This window comes from Amblyomma americanum, chromosome 2, assembly GCF_052857255.1.
Source record: "Amblyomma americanum isolate KBUSLIRL-KWMA chromosome 2, ASM5285725v1, whole genome shotgun sequence".
NCBI classification, from domain to species: domain Eukaryota; kingdom Metazoa; phylum Arthropoda; class Arachnida; order Ixodida; family Ixodidae; genus Amblyomma; species Amblyomma americanum.
The window spans coordinates 80,421,521-80,437,362 of record NC_135498.1 but is presented as its reverse complement, the minus strand read 5'-3'; the positions used below and the strand labels follow the sequence as shown (position 1 = coordinate 80,437,362).

General features: G+C 46.7%; 1 protein-coding gene and 1 pseudogene across 1 annotated transcript in view; both read left to right on the top strand.

Moving 5' to 3' along the window:
- The window catches only part of Cap-D2 (CAP-D2 condensin subunit), a 64,210-nt gene extending 54,080 nt beyond the window's left edge, over positions 1 to 10,130 (top strand). The window contains exons 27-33 of the mRNA XM_077654724.1: positions 1,348 to 1,525; positions 2,344 to 2,438; positions 2,559 to 2,639; positions 3,279 to 3,430; positions 3,522 to 3,559; positions 4,043 to 4,175; positions 5,413 to 10,130. Of these exons, the coding sequence (XP_077510850.1) occupies positions 1,348 to 1,525; positions 2,344 to 2,438; positions 2,559 to 2,639; positions 3,279 to 3,430; positions 3,522 to 3,559; positions 4,043 to 4,175; positions 5,413 to 5,609 (874 nt within the window). The 3' untranslated portion in view covers positions 5,610 to 10,130. The remainder of the gene's footprint in view (positions 1 to 1,347; positions 1,526 to 2,343; positions 2,439 to 2,558; positions 2,640 to 3,278; positions 3,431 to 3,521; positions 3,560 to 4,042; positions 4,176 to 5,412) is intronic.
- Positions 10,131 to 11,321: 1,191 nt separating this feature from the next.
- On the top strand, positions 11,322 to 12,133 carry LOC144119820 (uncharacterized; annotated as a pseudogene).
- The last annotated feature ends 3,709 nt before the right edge of the window (positions 12,134 to 15,842 follow it).

Here is a 15,842-nt window from a genome sequence, read left to right as displayed (position 1 = left end):
CTGAACATTCAGACGCCTGATTTTTCAGGCATGCTTGATTATTCGGACTTTCTCATGGCATCGCAAGAGGCCTCATCGAGCTAATGTAGAAGAGCGCCTAAATTTTCGGACGCATTACAACTGATTGCTCGGTATTTTTTGGGCCCTCAAAAGAACTCGCTGTGGCACCGCCGCCAATAGCCAAGGCGCCATATAATATGTATATAATGGAACCTTGTTAATTCAGACCTAAAAGGAGATCGATAACTTGATAGAATAAAGCGGAATTTAAGCTAAAAGGAGCTTTGCGGGTTCGCATATTGCGCACGCGCAGTAACGAGCTCGCAGCGTTCTTGGGCGTCGCCCATTGCTGAACCTTGAATAGTATTCAATATTTGCAGAACTCATCTGTATTGAGTCATTTCATTTTGAATATGCGAAGATGCAGCAATGAAGCACGCGGGAAGAATACAAAAACTAAACATTTTTACAGATTTGCCTGTCTGGTTTGGTTTGAAGACTTATAATAAACTGTTTGTTTGTAGTAGTTTATTATAAGGGAGGCACACAGCAGTGAGATGGCGAGCGGTAGAAAATGGCGGTGCTTTTCAAAGTGATCGAAAAGCTTGTACTCGCAAAAAAACACACCTCAGCCCCAACTGTTCTATCGCAATACAGTCAAAATTTGCTCCGTGATGACAGGCGAAACAGCTCTCATTATAATCAAGCCACTGAGAGCGCATGCTGTAACATTCCACTGGTTTTGAGATTGTAGTTGCTAGACCTAATTACGAAGACCAGTGACAACGGAGTGTTTGTTTCAGTTGTTTGTCGGTTCTTTCTTATCTCTACCACCATCCTCCGTATTTTCATTTCGCACCCTCTGCGCGGCAGGCACAGCACAGTTCCCACAGCAACAGGTTCACTTTTGCGTCTGGACTTTGTCCCAGCCCGCGGTTTCTTCCGCGACGCTCCGATGGCAGTGCAGCCATTGAACGCTGATGTCATGAAAGCAGTAGCTGCCAATTGTCAGTGCCGTCATCTGTGTATACAACACGTGGTGAGATAGTCATGTGAAGCATCAGAATGTGCACAAAACTGCTGACAATTAGAAGCTGGCTTCAATTAGTATTTAGTTTTGGTGAAATTTGATTTTTTGGGCGTTTTGGTGGTCTCCGGCGAGTCCTAGAAATCGGTCAGCGATTGTGTGCATCTTTTTATGCAGTGCATTCTGGTCCTTGATGTGCAAGCAACTTAGCTTGGCTTTTCTGATTTCCTGCTTTCTTTCTTTCCCTGCTTTCTCTCTTTCCCTTCCTTGAGCCTAAGGTGAACTAAAGGTTAACATTTCTCATTTTGCTCATTAAACAGGTTGCAGGACCCGTCACGAGAAGTCAGATTGGGTACCTTGAAGACTGTCAGCTTCTTGATTCTGAATGACATGATCAAGGTCAAAGGTCAGATCAGTGACATAGCAGCCATGGTCTTGGATGACGACACCGAGCTAGCCGACATGTGCCGAAACTTCTTCATTGAACTTGGAGCCAAGGTGTGTTAAGTTGCCTATTTTAGTTTCTCTAATGGCAGAGAATCAAACTTTTTTTATGCCATGGCCGAAGCCTTGCCCTTTTGTGGTTTTGCTTTACTCCACCCCACAAGTCGTTTGCAGCAATGTGGAACCTACAGCTCTTTCATCCAGTCAGGGCTGCAGGAACACAACAAATAGTCTCTCGAGTATCTGAATAGTATAGCCATATTTTCGAACAATTAATACTGTAAATGAATCAATAGTTAGGTCTGGTGTTTTTAAAATAGAGCAAACGTTTCAATCATTGGTTAGCTAACGGAGAAAGTATGCATGGACACAAGTCTGCAGAGGCCTATTGAAAAGTGGTGCACTGTCATTCGCAAACATGATGCCCGCCGAGTTGTTCTTGTCTCCTGTATGCCGCCCGTCAAAATGCACTGTTTCCCCGAACAAGTAAAGTAGTTAGCCTTAAAAGTCCTCGAATCGCTTTGCATTGAATCGCATCGAAAAAAATAGAAAGACACCAAGTGCCCCTTGCTGAAAAGATAAAGCGGCCAAATACTGGTACTGAATCCTCCTCAGAGATGGAGCCACCAGTCACCGAATGATGGGTATGGAGGAACACTTTTATGAAACATGCCATCCTGATTGGCTCAGGTTAGATTGGTTAGAAAGCTCAAAAGCACCACAAACTGACTTGCTCTCACAAAAGCGCATACCGTATTTACACGATTGTAGGTCAACCTATTTTTCAAATTTTGAAAATTCAAAGTTGGGGGATCGGCTTACATTCGAGCCGACTTACAATCGTGTACACTGTCTTTCCTCAAACCTTTCAGGGGAACGCCTTGTACAACCTGCTGCCTGACATCATCAGCCATTTGTCGGATGAAGAGCATGGCATAGATGAGGAGAACTTCCATGCTGTCATGAAGTGAGAACCTCTCCAACTCTGTTTATTCGGGTCCAACAAGCATGTGTATATAGTGCCTGTACGCATTTCCATCTATTCTTTGTGGGGTTCAGTTTTTCAAGCTCCACTTTTTTGTTCCAGGCTTCTCTTCTCGTGCATCAGCAAAGACAAGCAGCTTGAAAACTTTGTGGAAAAGCTGTGCTTCAGATTTCTTACAATGACGTGAGTGATGCTATGCTCATACGCAAATTCCAATACAGCAGACCTCAGTGCTTGTGAATAGTATACAGCAGTAGCGTGATGCTTTTAGCTGCATTACAAAAGGAGCAGTAATTGGCTGATTTATTGCCTGAATGCATTTGTCGTGCCTCTTTATCGAACTAACTCCAGCATGACCTTAATTTACTTGTTAAGTGATGGAGTAACCAATTTTTACCTATTAAAGCAACACTGGGCTTCTTGCTTAAGCATGCATTAGCGGATGGCTCCAGAATCATTCTGATCACCTGGGTTTGCAGAACATTCACAAGAATTTCAGTGAGAGCCATTTCTAAGTTCACCTTTGTTAAAATATGGCAACTGCAGTTGTTGTCAAAACTGCGAAACCATGCTTGGCAACCAAACACCATGATCCGTCAAGCCTGAAGAGTTGGGCGACCACTGATCTTTCATCACTTAATATATCAGCCACAGCTTGTTCTTTATTGGTTACGCATGTAGAGTTAATTGTAGGCTATGCAGTAATAAGTGCGAAATATTGTCGGTTCTTTGGTTTGTTCTGTTACGTACCTTGGGAACATTGTTGGCCCTTCAAGCGCTTCATTCTCAAATGGGCAAATTATTCTTGTTGCACTGTTGCAGGACGGAGCGCCAGTGGCGTGACCTTGCATACTGCATGTCACTCATTCCATTCGGGGAGCGGGGCATCAAAAAGCTTCATGAAAACATTGTGTGCTTCGGGGACAAGCTGCACATAGACGCTGTGTACGAGAGCATCACAAGTATCATATCGAGTGAGTTATTACTGGCGCACCCATGTTATGCTACCACATTCTACTGCAATCACCATTTGTTCTTAACAGCCTTCTTTCTTTCTTTTTTCAGGTGCAAAGAAACTGCAGATCATGAAAATTGATTTCAAGGTGAGTGCCTGGTTTGGATACAGTGTAGTCTGGACGGAAGAATAAGAAGAATGAAAATTAAATTGGCATTGTGTGAGACCCTGTGGCTAGGGTCCTTGGCCCATAGTCTAAAGAAAAGTCTGGGGGTAGTTCTAATGCTTGTTTTGTTTGCTTGACTAAAACTAGCGATCAGCCGAAGCTGTCCTTAATTAAGCCCATCTGCGCAGACCTGAAAGCAGGCAGAGATTTGCTCTTCTCGATTTTGACAGTTAACAGGCTGGCACTTTTTTTTTTCTGAGGTCTTGTGAAAAACGTTAGCTGTGACGCTCTGCTGCTCTAGGTCGAATTATCAGAGAGCTGAGGCATTGGGGAATACAGCTCTGCACTGCGCTGCAATAGCTGTATAGCACTAATGTCGAGTGCAGTGGCCAGATTGCCCGCAACCCCCATATTTTTTTAGCTGCGTGGTGGTAGCATGATGAGCCCGAATCCTCTTTCCTGCAGACGGTCCTTCAGGAGTTTGAAGATCTGGTGGAAGATCTTCGTAACAAGGGTGCCACTGACGGTGAGCTGCTGCAAAGGACCAAGAAGCACTCCGGATCGGCATCCACTAACAAGCGCAAGCAATCTTGTGCAAGTAAGCGAGCCTGCCAATCTGTGGCATTTTTCCCCCGGATCTTAAATGGATTCTGTGCTTGTAATGAGTGAGCGATTGCCCTTGAGCTTTGCAAAGCACGAGCCCTGTGCTTTCTCTGCAAATGTGCCGATACTAGTATTCGTTTCTTATATTTTTCTTGGCTTTCCTAGCAGACTTCGTTATCAGCCTATTTCTTTAGTTTTAGATGACTACTGCTGTCATGTCATGACATTTTCTTGTATGTCATGTCCTCCTGAGTCAAAGAAAGCCAACCAGTATATTTTCAGGCTTGTCTGGTGTCTGCTATATCTGCTGCTGCTGGCATCACGGAAATCGAGCATATCATTATTTTATTATGAGACGAGGTTCACAGTGGCGCGGTGATGAGAGTGGCACCTTTATTACATGCGCCCTCATCTGTGGCATTGATGCGAAAAGGTTAGGCTTAGCAATGACTACGGCAGCCAGGGAGCAGCACAGCCTGGCATGTCCACGGTCGGCGTCGTTGCCAAAAGCTCGGCTTGCTAGCTTGCTGATTGGTTCAGCAGTTTGCGACTCGCAGTCACAAGGCTGGAAAATTGAGCAGCGAGCAACTGGCCTGCAACTGTCGCTTTTCGACCAAAACAGTCGTACAATTGTCCTCTGCGACTCACAAGTGTGAATGGGCCCATATACAGCTGCTGTAAAGGCTGCTGTAATGCAATGGCTCTAGGAAGTGAAGTGTTTGACTGCAGGAACACACGGAAGATGACATGCTGCTGTATGCTTTTCAAGAGAGTGTGAATGTGGCCAGTAATTGTGCAATAATATGCTCTTTTCTATTGTTCATTTTTTTAGCATCAATCAGGCCACCTTGTTACGGACCATTTTTTTCCTGGTTTAATGCGTAATCGAACATCACTAATGTGCTGCCTGTGATTGTGGGATGTAAAAAATTGTTCTTTCATAGATGTTCCAGGTATTAAACTTTGTTGTGTGATCGTGAGCCAGTGATGGGCAACTTCGGATTTCAGTTTTTCGTTGCATCTTGTTGTGTCGGGGTGTTATTGAAGCAGCAGTGAGTGTGAGGAGTCTGGATAAGGCAGTTATCGTGCTTTTTTTTTTCATGAATTATGCCTGTTCTTATTTTTTTTTTAATTGTTAGGCATATTTTTCATGCAGCTCGAGTCTAGCTTCAGAATGCTTATGCTAAAGCTTTCCCTTCCTCCTCCTTTTCTCTTTCTTTCTCTACCCACAGCACCAAGAAGCCAGAAGACAGGGACTCAGGCCAGGAAAAAAAGCGTGAAGAAAATGGCACACATCTCTGAAAGCAGCGAGGAAGAAGATCCCACATCACCACAGCTGACCAAGCGAAAAACACTCCCGCGGCGACAGTGCAAGGTGCAAATACAGTTCAGCGACAGCAGTGAAAACGAGATGGATGTTGCAAAATGATGTGTGCAGGTCTGAGCAGGCCTAGCCTAGGTAGATGTGCTCAGGATCAACAGTAAGGAGTCGCACAAGGGACAGGGCCGCATAATGGCAGATACATTTTTACATTAACCAGATCCCTGAAAGCAGCGAGGACGAAGATCCCATATCGCCGCAGCTGACCAAGCGAAAAACACTCCTGCGGCGGCAGTGCAAGATGCAAATACAGTTCAGCGACAGCAGTGAAAACCACATCATGTTGCAAAATGATGTGTGCAGGTCTGAGCAGGCCTAGCTTAGGTAGATGTGCTCAGGATCAACAGTAAGGAGTCGCAGAAGGGACAGTGCCGCATCATGGCAGATACATTTTTACATTAACCAGCCGTCAATTTTCTTTCAGAGGTTGAGGGAATGTAAAAAAAAGAAAGACTGCCACTATTTACACTCTATTTCTCAGTATTTACATGCTTTACTTTTCGACTATAAGCTTGTGAACGTGTCACTGGGCAGTGTAACAGCTGAGAGGACTGCATACAGCGTTCCTTGTTTATTCCCTTATGTCCCCCTTTTTTGTTTGTTTTTAAGCTTCGTGAAGTTCCTTCTACCCAGCCATCTCCTATACTAGCATGCATGAAAGAAAAAGGAACAAAAAATTTTTATGGTATTTTATAGCCTTCGTTTTAACTTTGTATTTATTTTGCAACTGTTTTTATTTGCACCAGGGCTCCCTATTTGTACAGGTAAAATGCACTTCATGCATCATCTGTGCATTGTCAGTGCTTAGTTTTTATCACCTTGCCTCTTTTTACTTTGTTGGCGTGAGATCAGAGTGAGACGCCATGCGATGTAGATTCAGTTGCATTTGGCAGGGCTCGAGAGCTGCAAAGGCACCGAATTTTATGCCTCTTTAAATGCTCAGCCCAAAATTCTGAACACTGCGATAGGTGCACATTGAAATGGAGTGCACCTTTCAGTTTTGAGCGTCGTGTAAGCGTTTGCTGCAAGGAAATCCTTTTGTTTTATGTCTTGGCTTCCATGTTATGTTAGTTCTGAGGCCGCCAGTACTTAGTGGGTGATGCTTGTGCATAGTTATTAGTGTTCTGGTCCAGCACACAGTTGACCTAATGAAAAAATTCGCAGCTGGGCTTCACCGTGTGTGGCACGCAATAGCATGGCCGGTAGGTGGCCTTGCTGGCTCCTAGTGTACAAGTTGGGGAGACAGCATAGACATGTGTACTGCTTTTGTTGTTCGAGTCCTGCCATTTTATTGGCAGTATTCTAGACTTCATCATATTCTTGCCATTTTGCTGAAATCATCGTTGTGATGATGTTCCTCTGTGTTTTTCGCTTTTTTGCTCATGTGACTGCAATGGAAGCATCCCATTACTAAGTGCTGTAACAAACTTCATTGTAAATTGTCATCTTGCTCATGAAAGCATTCTCACCGAAGAGTCTGTATATAATATCTGAATGCAGAGAAGCTGTGCATGCTGGCATTGCGGAACAAAGTGAACGTGTGGTACCAAGAAACAAAGGTTTAGATAGCAGTAACGTGCTGTGAAACATTGAAATTTTCATGTGCATGACATTGACACTATGATGCATAGTATCTTGTCTGTCGCTCATGTTTTACAGTAGTAGGTACCGTGATGTCAAATAAAATGTGAACAAGACATTCGAAATAGGAATAGCAAAACAAGAGGATTATAGTTGAGGGAGATTGAGTACTATAGTGAGATGCAACTTTGGAACGCAGCAGTAAGTGCCCTCAACTTAGGAAAGAAACAGTAAATGCCCTCAAACGAGACAATCCATCGAATGACATTGGCTGATTGTCATGTCATGTCTAATCTGTTAATCCATCGTTATTCTCCTAGCACTTGCTAGCCACCTTATGTCATGCTACTAGGTACAAGGGGCTTAAGCATGACTTCTTGAGAACCGGCTGACGCCATTGGCCAGAGGACATCCTTGGAGAAGCATGAAATGAAATGAAAATTGGTTTTTGGGGAAACGAATTGGCACAGTATCTGTCTCACATCTCGGCGGAGAGGCATTTGCGGTTTTGCTCTTGAGTTGTATCTGCCTATAGCCCGTCTGATATTCACATCTGTGGTGCAAAAAACGCTCTGTGGAAGTGTTAATGGACCCAGCCTGTATCTCTCTTCCAGGAGCTAATACTACCTTTGTGTTCTTGTGTTCACATTGAAGTCGTCTTGCTCACATTTCTTTTGACATTGGTGGTAAATGTAAGAGTTTCTCTGAGGCAGGTTATTAGAATCCAGATACAGTAGGATCTCGATGGTACAATCACGATTGGTACCAGGGACGGCTCCAAGGGGAGGAAAGGGGTGCCGGCCGCTACCCTGAAAATTTGCTGAGCACTTCATTCAGACCCTGACAAGATGGACACTTTAGACAGTGCAACCCGCATTGGGCCCCTTCGCTGGTGTGTGAAGCTCTGACCACTGCATTTTATATTATTTATATGGAGAGCAGTGCTGCAGACTCATCGTGCCATCCCCACATTACACCCCACTTCCTCCTTCTCCCTTCTACTTCTGTTTCTCCGTGCCACCTTACCACGATGTCCAGGTGCTGTCCTGGGTTGGTATGAATTGCAGGATAACGAATTTGTAAAATTTTCTGGCTGGAGTGCTTAGAGTACAATGTGCAGAATTTCAGGTGTTCGAAACACTCTCCCACACCGCTACGGATGATATGAACATACGAGTCCAAACTCCATCTTCAAGTGCTCACTAAGCGTGGCCTGCACATCGCCAAAGGCGCGATCGCCAGTTGCACTGTGAGCAGTGAGTAGCGCTCAGCCATTAATAAATTCCATCAGCCATAAACAGATCTGTGTGAATGCATGTCCTCTGTTTCTGCATGTGGATTTTGTTAATTTCAGATAATTCGAATCTTGGAAGGAAGGTACAATTATTTTTTGCGACCATGTCGGATTGCTATCATCTGGATTCTACTGTATCACGTAACCTACCCTGGAGGAATCTCTATCCTGTAGTTGTTTTTTTTTGTTGTTGTTTATGGTTTACACTCCTTGAGGATAAACATTGACATGATGGTAGTATGCATGCACCAAGAATTGACTATGTTCTAGAGAATGTGCCATTTCTGGTAGTATATCTCGGATGGAGCCGGTAGTGGGTGCATTCAAAAGGTGCCAAGTGGGTGGGGTACAATGCACTTATCTATCACTATTACTTCATTGCACTGATGGAGGGTGAAGTGTCTGGCATTTATTTTTATTTCTTGCTTTATTTTCAGAGGCAAAACCATTTATTTTAGCGAATATGATAGGTGGCATTGGCATTTAAGATGTTAATGACACGAGCTTAGTTTTACTCATGTCCACACAATGTGGGAGTTTGTTATGTTATTATACATGTGAAACTGCCTAGGCCAAGCCTATTCTTGACACTTGAATAAAAACAGCCTAAAAACCCATGAATGGGGCCAGAAATCTACCTTGTGACAATACATTTATTTTGGGGGGCAAAAGCTTCAGTGCATTGTTTCATTTGCATTTACGAAACCATCCTTGTGTGGCTGGCAGTAGAGTCCTGTATGAGTCTCACATTGCATTATTCTTCAGAGTTTATTTGGCAGAATCCCAGACATTTCTTATACTAATGGGGCTTTGTCACTGCGCCTAATTTGAAGCACACTGCTTTTGAAAAAGCCAAGTGGACACACTGTGTTACCACATATAATTCATGAGGCAAGCAGAGCTTCTTAGCTTATCATCATAAAGTAATGTCCTGCACTTGCCCATTGATTAGTATGATCATTGATTGATATTGATCAGGAAAATGTCTGAAATATTGCTTTGGTATGCACTTTCAAGAAACAAATTTCTGAATTTTTCTTCTGCAGTACTCCTTGAATTCACTGTAGCAGTTGCATGCTGCATATTTAATGCTGGCTTCAGACAAAACTTTGTTAGCTGTTGAATGACCTCCTGTATGAGTCTAATGACAACTCTTGCTGCCAATTAGAAGTTCTAGATGCTGTCTTCTGTGAACAAGTTGCCACAAAATGTTTCTCATGAAAAATAGCTTGTGCCAGGCAGCTCTGATGGCTTCATGGACATGTTACTACTTCTTTAGAAATCAGAGCACTAAAGGTCGTTAATACTGCATATGGAAGGAAACTTTTGTTTATATGAATTAAGAAACCTCATTGCTGCTGATGTCTTCTTTTTAGCATTTCAAAGAGGAAAGGATTATTGAAGCTGTTGTAGTGGTCTCCATACTTCTGAAAGTTATGACAAATTGACTTATCAATTAGTTTACCTGCCCTAAAAGGCTCTGCATATTTGTGCCTGCTGAGTGCAGGTGACGTATATGTCGTGTTACCCCTCGTGGTCACACAGAATATTCCATGGTACCACAAGTAGTGTGAATACATTGCATTTAACAGGAAGTGCTCCTTTCATGGTGAATGCATTGTAAATGACATTACTCAACTCTTTTTTGGCTTGGGTTACTTGCATGCGGAGAAATAAAATACTGCGAAATCAGTTGTACTGCCTGTCCCTCAAGCATTGGCAAACGCAGTTGGCAATCGCCACACTGACACAGCATCATGTGTATGCACCGTGAGAGGTGGCTCATTCACATTCGTGCACGAATATTCTTCTCCTCCGTCCACTTTGACTCACATTCACTAACATCCTCATGCACATGCTCATGTCCACTCACAGTCACGGCAGTGTAGGCAGTTCCTTTTAATAGTGGCCATTTCCTGCATTTAAGAAAGCACTCTAGACAAGTGTGTGGACAACCGTACGTCTGCTCCCACGCTTTCTTCTGAGACAATAAACCTTCAGTGCAGCGGGTACTGCGAAGCGCGTGCCGTTATTGCGCACGCACAGATAACCTGGAGGGCATCAGATGCCAGTCAGGTGCACACTGTCCTGCCATGTTGAGACCAGTCGGCGCGTGCCACTGGTGGTACGCGCTATGCTAAAAGGCTGTCAGCGAATTTTACAATAACGCTTACCATACATCTAGCTCAAACTGCCTTCTAATAGAGACATTTAGCATAACGTGTTACACGTGCCGCCAGTGCACGCGCTGATTGGTCCCTACCGCAATGCAGCAGGCACTGCGGCAGGCATGTACGCAGCTGGCCGGCACCCGGCGCCCTCACGGCAACGTGCGGATGCGCAGTAGCGGTACGCGCTATGATAAAAGTGTAGTGAGTGCTTGTGTCGGTGAAAGTGCAAGTTCAGATGCTGAGTTTTACCACTGGCATTTGCCGCTCGGAGTGTTCTCTGCATAGATTAAAGGACACTGCTAAACACCTAGTATGCAAGAGGTCTGAAGTTTCTAGCGAGTTTGCCTCGATGATGGCTTGACCACGAGTCTGCATTAACACGGTGGATGCACATAACGAGTGTAAACGTTTTGGCCATGCTGGGAAACGAGGGTTTTTAAAGCGTAGGCTTTTCTTGGCTCATGAGTGGCGTGCACATAAGTTTGTGGACGGAAGTTGTCCACACGAACTATCAATAAGTTGTATGGTAAATAAAATGAAATGTAAAGTTGATTAAGCAACATATACAGGGGTGGAAGTGCTGTGCCAATAGCGCCATGCTGTGCCAATTTGATCTGCTGCGCCTAAACGGAAATTGCGGCCATTGCAAGTATACAGAGCCAAATTTAGCCGATAGTTATTGTCGGCTGGGCAACATTGGGTGCTCGCTACAAAATGGACGTTTTGTACGTTATTTCTGATGGTCTGGGGCCATATTTCGAAGCAAAATTAGTTCAGGAGCTTGACATGCCCGACACGTTTTATACATCATGATTGACGAGAGCCCAATTCCGGAGGCCAAGGTGCAGCAGCTGGATGGGCTAGTCCGCTACTACTGTGTGAACACTGAAAATGTGGTGGAGCATCTCCAGTCATTTTATTTGGGCCATGCGACTGCTGATGAGCTGTTTTCCCTCAGTGACGTTCGCAAGAAGAACATATGTTGTTACAGTGATGGTCCTAACGTAATGAAAAGCCTTAAGTGAAGGCTAAAGAAGGAAGTGAGCCCCGGCATGGTTGGCATCGGTAAATGCGGCCTCCACAAAGTTCACAACGCTTTTGCTGCTGGGCTGGATATGTTCTGTGCGGAAGTGAAGTCTTGTTACTGATGTCCACTACTATTTCAAGTTTGCCATGATGCATGCGTACATGAAGGAGCTGCTGAATGATCTAGGACTACCCCAACTAGAGTTTTTGCGGCATGTGAACAGCAGATGGCTGACACTGCTTCCTAGTGTTGAGCGAGTGCTAAAGTCATATGATGCCCTCACGGCATTCTTCTCCAAAGCTGGGCAGCCAAGGTGTTCATCTATGAGGCACGGTTGTCTGTCATCTACGTTTTGTGACAAACACTGCGAGCAAAGTTGTTTTTCGTTCAAAATGCTGCTTACACATTTGACAGATTTCAAATACTCTTTCAAAGCAAGGACCATCTCCTGCATGTTTTCTATAGGGAGATGTTGGTTCTCGGGAAATTTTTGGACTAATGTCGAACAAAATTTCTCTCAGTCGCATTTAATGTCCCAGCCTGCTCCGAAATAGCCTACAAATTGCTCCAACATGGCACTTTTGCTGCTACAAAATAAGACTTGCTGCGCCCATGCCTGCTCCAAAAAGCTGAAGCCTGCTTCCACCTCTGCATATATGTAATGAAATAAGAAACCAGAAATGAAAAAATAAAAAATGGAATAAAATAAAAACTAAAATGAATAACAAAGAACCAATGTGAAAAGAAAAATGGAGGGAGAAACAGGATGAGGAAAAACATTTGTATTTCCGCACTTCAGCGGACAAGTGCAATCCTGTAACTTTTGCATATATCCAGTGCGTACCTCCATGAAAAAACATCGAAAAAATTGTGAGAATAAACGATAGCGCCACACTGCTTGAAAGGTATTTTCGAGAGGTTGGGCACATCGAGTTTAAAAAGTTGTTTGGATGGGATCTGAGGCGGATCTCGACCAGTTTTACCCGCCGCGGTGGCTCAGTGGTTACGGCGCTCGACTATGTACTGATCCGGAGTTCGCAGGTTCGAACCCGACCGCGGCCGCTGCGTTTCGACGGAGGCGAAACGCTGAGACGCCCGTGTGCTGAGCGATGTCAGTACACGTTAAAGATCCCCAGGAGGTCGAAATTATTCCGGAGCCCTCCACTACGGCACCTCTTCTCTCAGTCCCTCCTTTATCCCTTCCCTTACGGCGCGGTTCAGGTGTCCGCCGATATGTGTGACAGATACTGCGCCATTTCCTTTCCCCAAAAACCAAATTTTTCACGTCGTCCAGTTTGTGTAAATGAAATGAAAATTGTTTTTTGAGAAAAGTAAATGACGCACTGTCACATTTCGGTGGACACGCGAACCACGTCGTAAGGCAAGGGATAAAGGAGGGAGTGAAAGAAGAAAGGGGTGGACCCTAGTGGAGGCCTCCGGGATAATTTCGACTGCCTGTGGATATTTAACGTGCTCTGGCATCGCACAGCACACGGGTGGTGGTGGTGGTGAAAACTCCAATAGACACAGGGCAGTTTAGGACACGCAGGTCCTTGGGCCCCCGCACGGCCCCACTGCACTGAAACGTTCATGTCCCGGATGCTCATGACGCTGGCAGCCCGGCCTGTGGCGATGGCTTGCTTGGTCGGGTCCTCGGAGCGCAGTAGGGTCTCCCAAGCCTCCCAAGTGGTAAGGTGCTCCAGGCCCCGCGGGGGAGGATCCGCCGGGCAGAGGAAAAGGATATGATCGAGAATGGCTTTGGGGTGGTGGCAGAGGGTACAGCAGAGGTTTGTGTGGACTTGGCGATAGCGCGAGCGTATATAAAAGTAGGGTAAGGTACGTGTTTGGAGCCGCCTCCAGTGTCTGGTGATAATTGTCGAGGGAGGGATGGATTGGAGGGTAGAGCCGACGCTCGATCGGCTTTGTAGGCCTGCGTCAGTTCACTGAATGAATGCATGCGCTCCCGTGAGAACCCTTGATCGGAGGCCGCCGATGGCCGGTTGAGAGAACCTCGGGCTAAAGCGTTGGCAGCCTCGTTTCCGGCATTCCCGGAGTGGGCAGGCACCCATATGTGAGCTCCATGTGGCGGTGCGGGTGTGCGGCGAGGGAGTTCAGTATGCGAAATGCAGGGACGTGAACTCTCCCGCGAGCAAAATTTAGTATGACAGTTTGAGTCCGATAGTATATACCGGGCCTCCGTCAATGGCGGCCTCTTCAGTCTCCTCAGAAGTGGCAGTGGGGGATATGTGAAGGGTGGCAATTGGTTGCAGGGAGGAGTTCGTGATGGCTACAACCGCGTCCTCGCCTGTGCATGCGGCATCCACCCACACGGCAGCACACGGGCGCCTTTGCGTCTCTCCTCCATCGAAACGCGGCTGGGTTCGAACCCGGGAACTTCGCCTCAGTAGCCGAGCGCTCTAACCACTGAGCCAACGCGGCGGGTAGTTCCTTCCGAGAGAGGGCAAACCTTTATTAATGAAACAGGATGAGCCGGCGCAGTTGGTGAATTCCGACTCTTCTTGGTCCGCGTCCCTAGTCCGGGATGTCGCAATTAAGATCCCGCCGCCTAGCGAGCTCGGCTTGCGAGGGCACTCGAGGAGGAAGGTCTCCCAAGCCTCTGTAGTGGGGGTGGGGCGGGGAGGGAAGTGGTGACTGTGTTGACAGGCCCACACCACGTGGGATAGAGAACAGAACTCGTCACAGTGTGGGCACAAAGGATTCACTTTGTGTCATAGCGAGCAGCCATGGCGGGACACCAGCAGGTGTTCGTCTGTAGCTGTTGGAGAATGTGTTCGTCTGCCTTCGACAGCCCCTTTGCCGGTGAAGGGAACTGGCGATGCCTGTCTATGTAATAGTGACGATTTCTCGAAACCTCAGAAGCGGTTGGCTATAGGCTCATCGGTTGGGGAGGACTCGGAAGTAGGTGCCCGGAGGATAAGTGCTCGGGAAGTCGCATTCGCAGCTTCGTTACCACGGAGTCCCTGGTGGGCCGGCGCCCACACGGTGCATCTAGGCGTGGGTTCGGAGTCTTTAAAGGCGTTGTAGAGTATGTCATAGGCTAGAGGACATACCTCGCCATTGACATATCTCTCGCATGCGAAACGCGAGTCTGAGATGACAACCTTGCATTGGGGGTCTGCGACCGGAAGGGCGATAGCGACTTCTTCAGCCCGGTGGGCATTCTCGGCGCGGAAGGAGGGTCCATGGGTCGTTCTCTCCCGCGCATGGGCCCATGCGCGGGAGAGAACGCTCGGGACCATGGCCAGGGCCGAACGCTGCCGCCGCCGCTATCTATACTCTCCGGCGGCCTTCAAAAAAAATGTGCCGCGGTCGCCTTTCTAGGCGACCTCCACAAAGTATCCACCGAGGTGTCGAGATCTGAGCTACTGCGCCCTTTCCCTTCGTCAAAAACGTTTCCTTTCGCATTCCTCACTAAGCAGGCTTAAGGGCCGTCACAATATTTTTTTCCGAAGCCCTCCATACGGCACCCCTTTCTTCCCTTCTTCTTTCACTACCTCCTTTATCCCTTCCCTTATGGCGCGGTTCGGGTGTCCACCAAGATACGCGAGACACATACTCTAGAGACAGTTACTGAGCCATTACTAATCAAAACCAGTTTTCAATTTTCATTCATGGCCGCGGCGGCCACTGGCGCCACGGGCCAACCTCTGCCACAAAGGAGACTCATGAGGGCCGTCGTACCTTAACGAGCCCTTACCGACCGCTACGGCTCTCGCTACGGAGTCTACTACGCGGATGCTGCTGGCCCACACCACGGGGGACGGCCGCAGTAATCCATCACAAAACGTACGTTCAAGGACTTAATTCCCTGTCCCAAACATTACACACGCGGAGGAGCTCTCCATAGCACTCGCCGCTGCAGAACCAGACTCCCGGGTTATCACCACGGACTCCAGGAGAGCCTGCCGGAATCTAGAACAAGTGCTCATCTCTCGACGCGCCGCCAAAATGTTACATAGATGCGAGTCCAGAGATCGCCCGGATCTGAACCCCTGCACATACGGGACTAGAGAGAGACGAGGCTGCAGACGCCTCAGCCCACGCGCTCAACCACCGGGCATCACCTAGACCCCCGCTTTACCTAACCTAACCTAACCTAACCCGGCGTTTCGATGGAGGCGAAACGCTAACGGCGCCCGTGTGCTGTGCGATGTCAGTGCACGTTCAAGAACCCCATATGGTCGAAA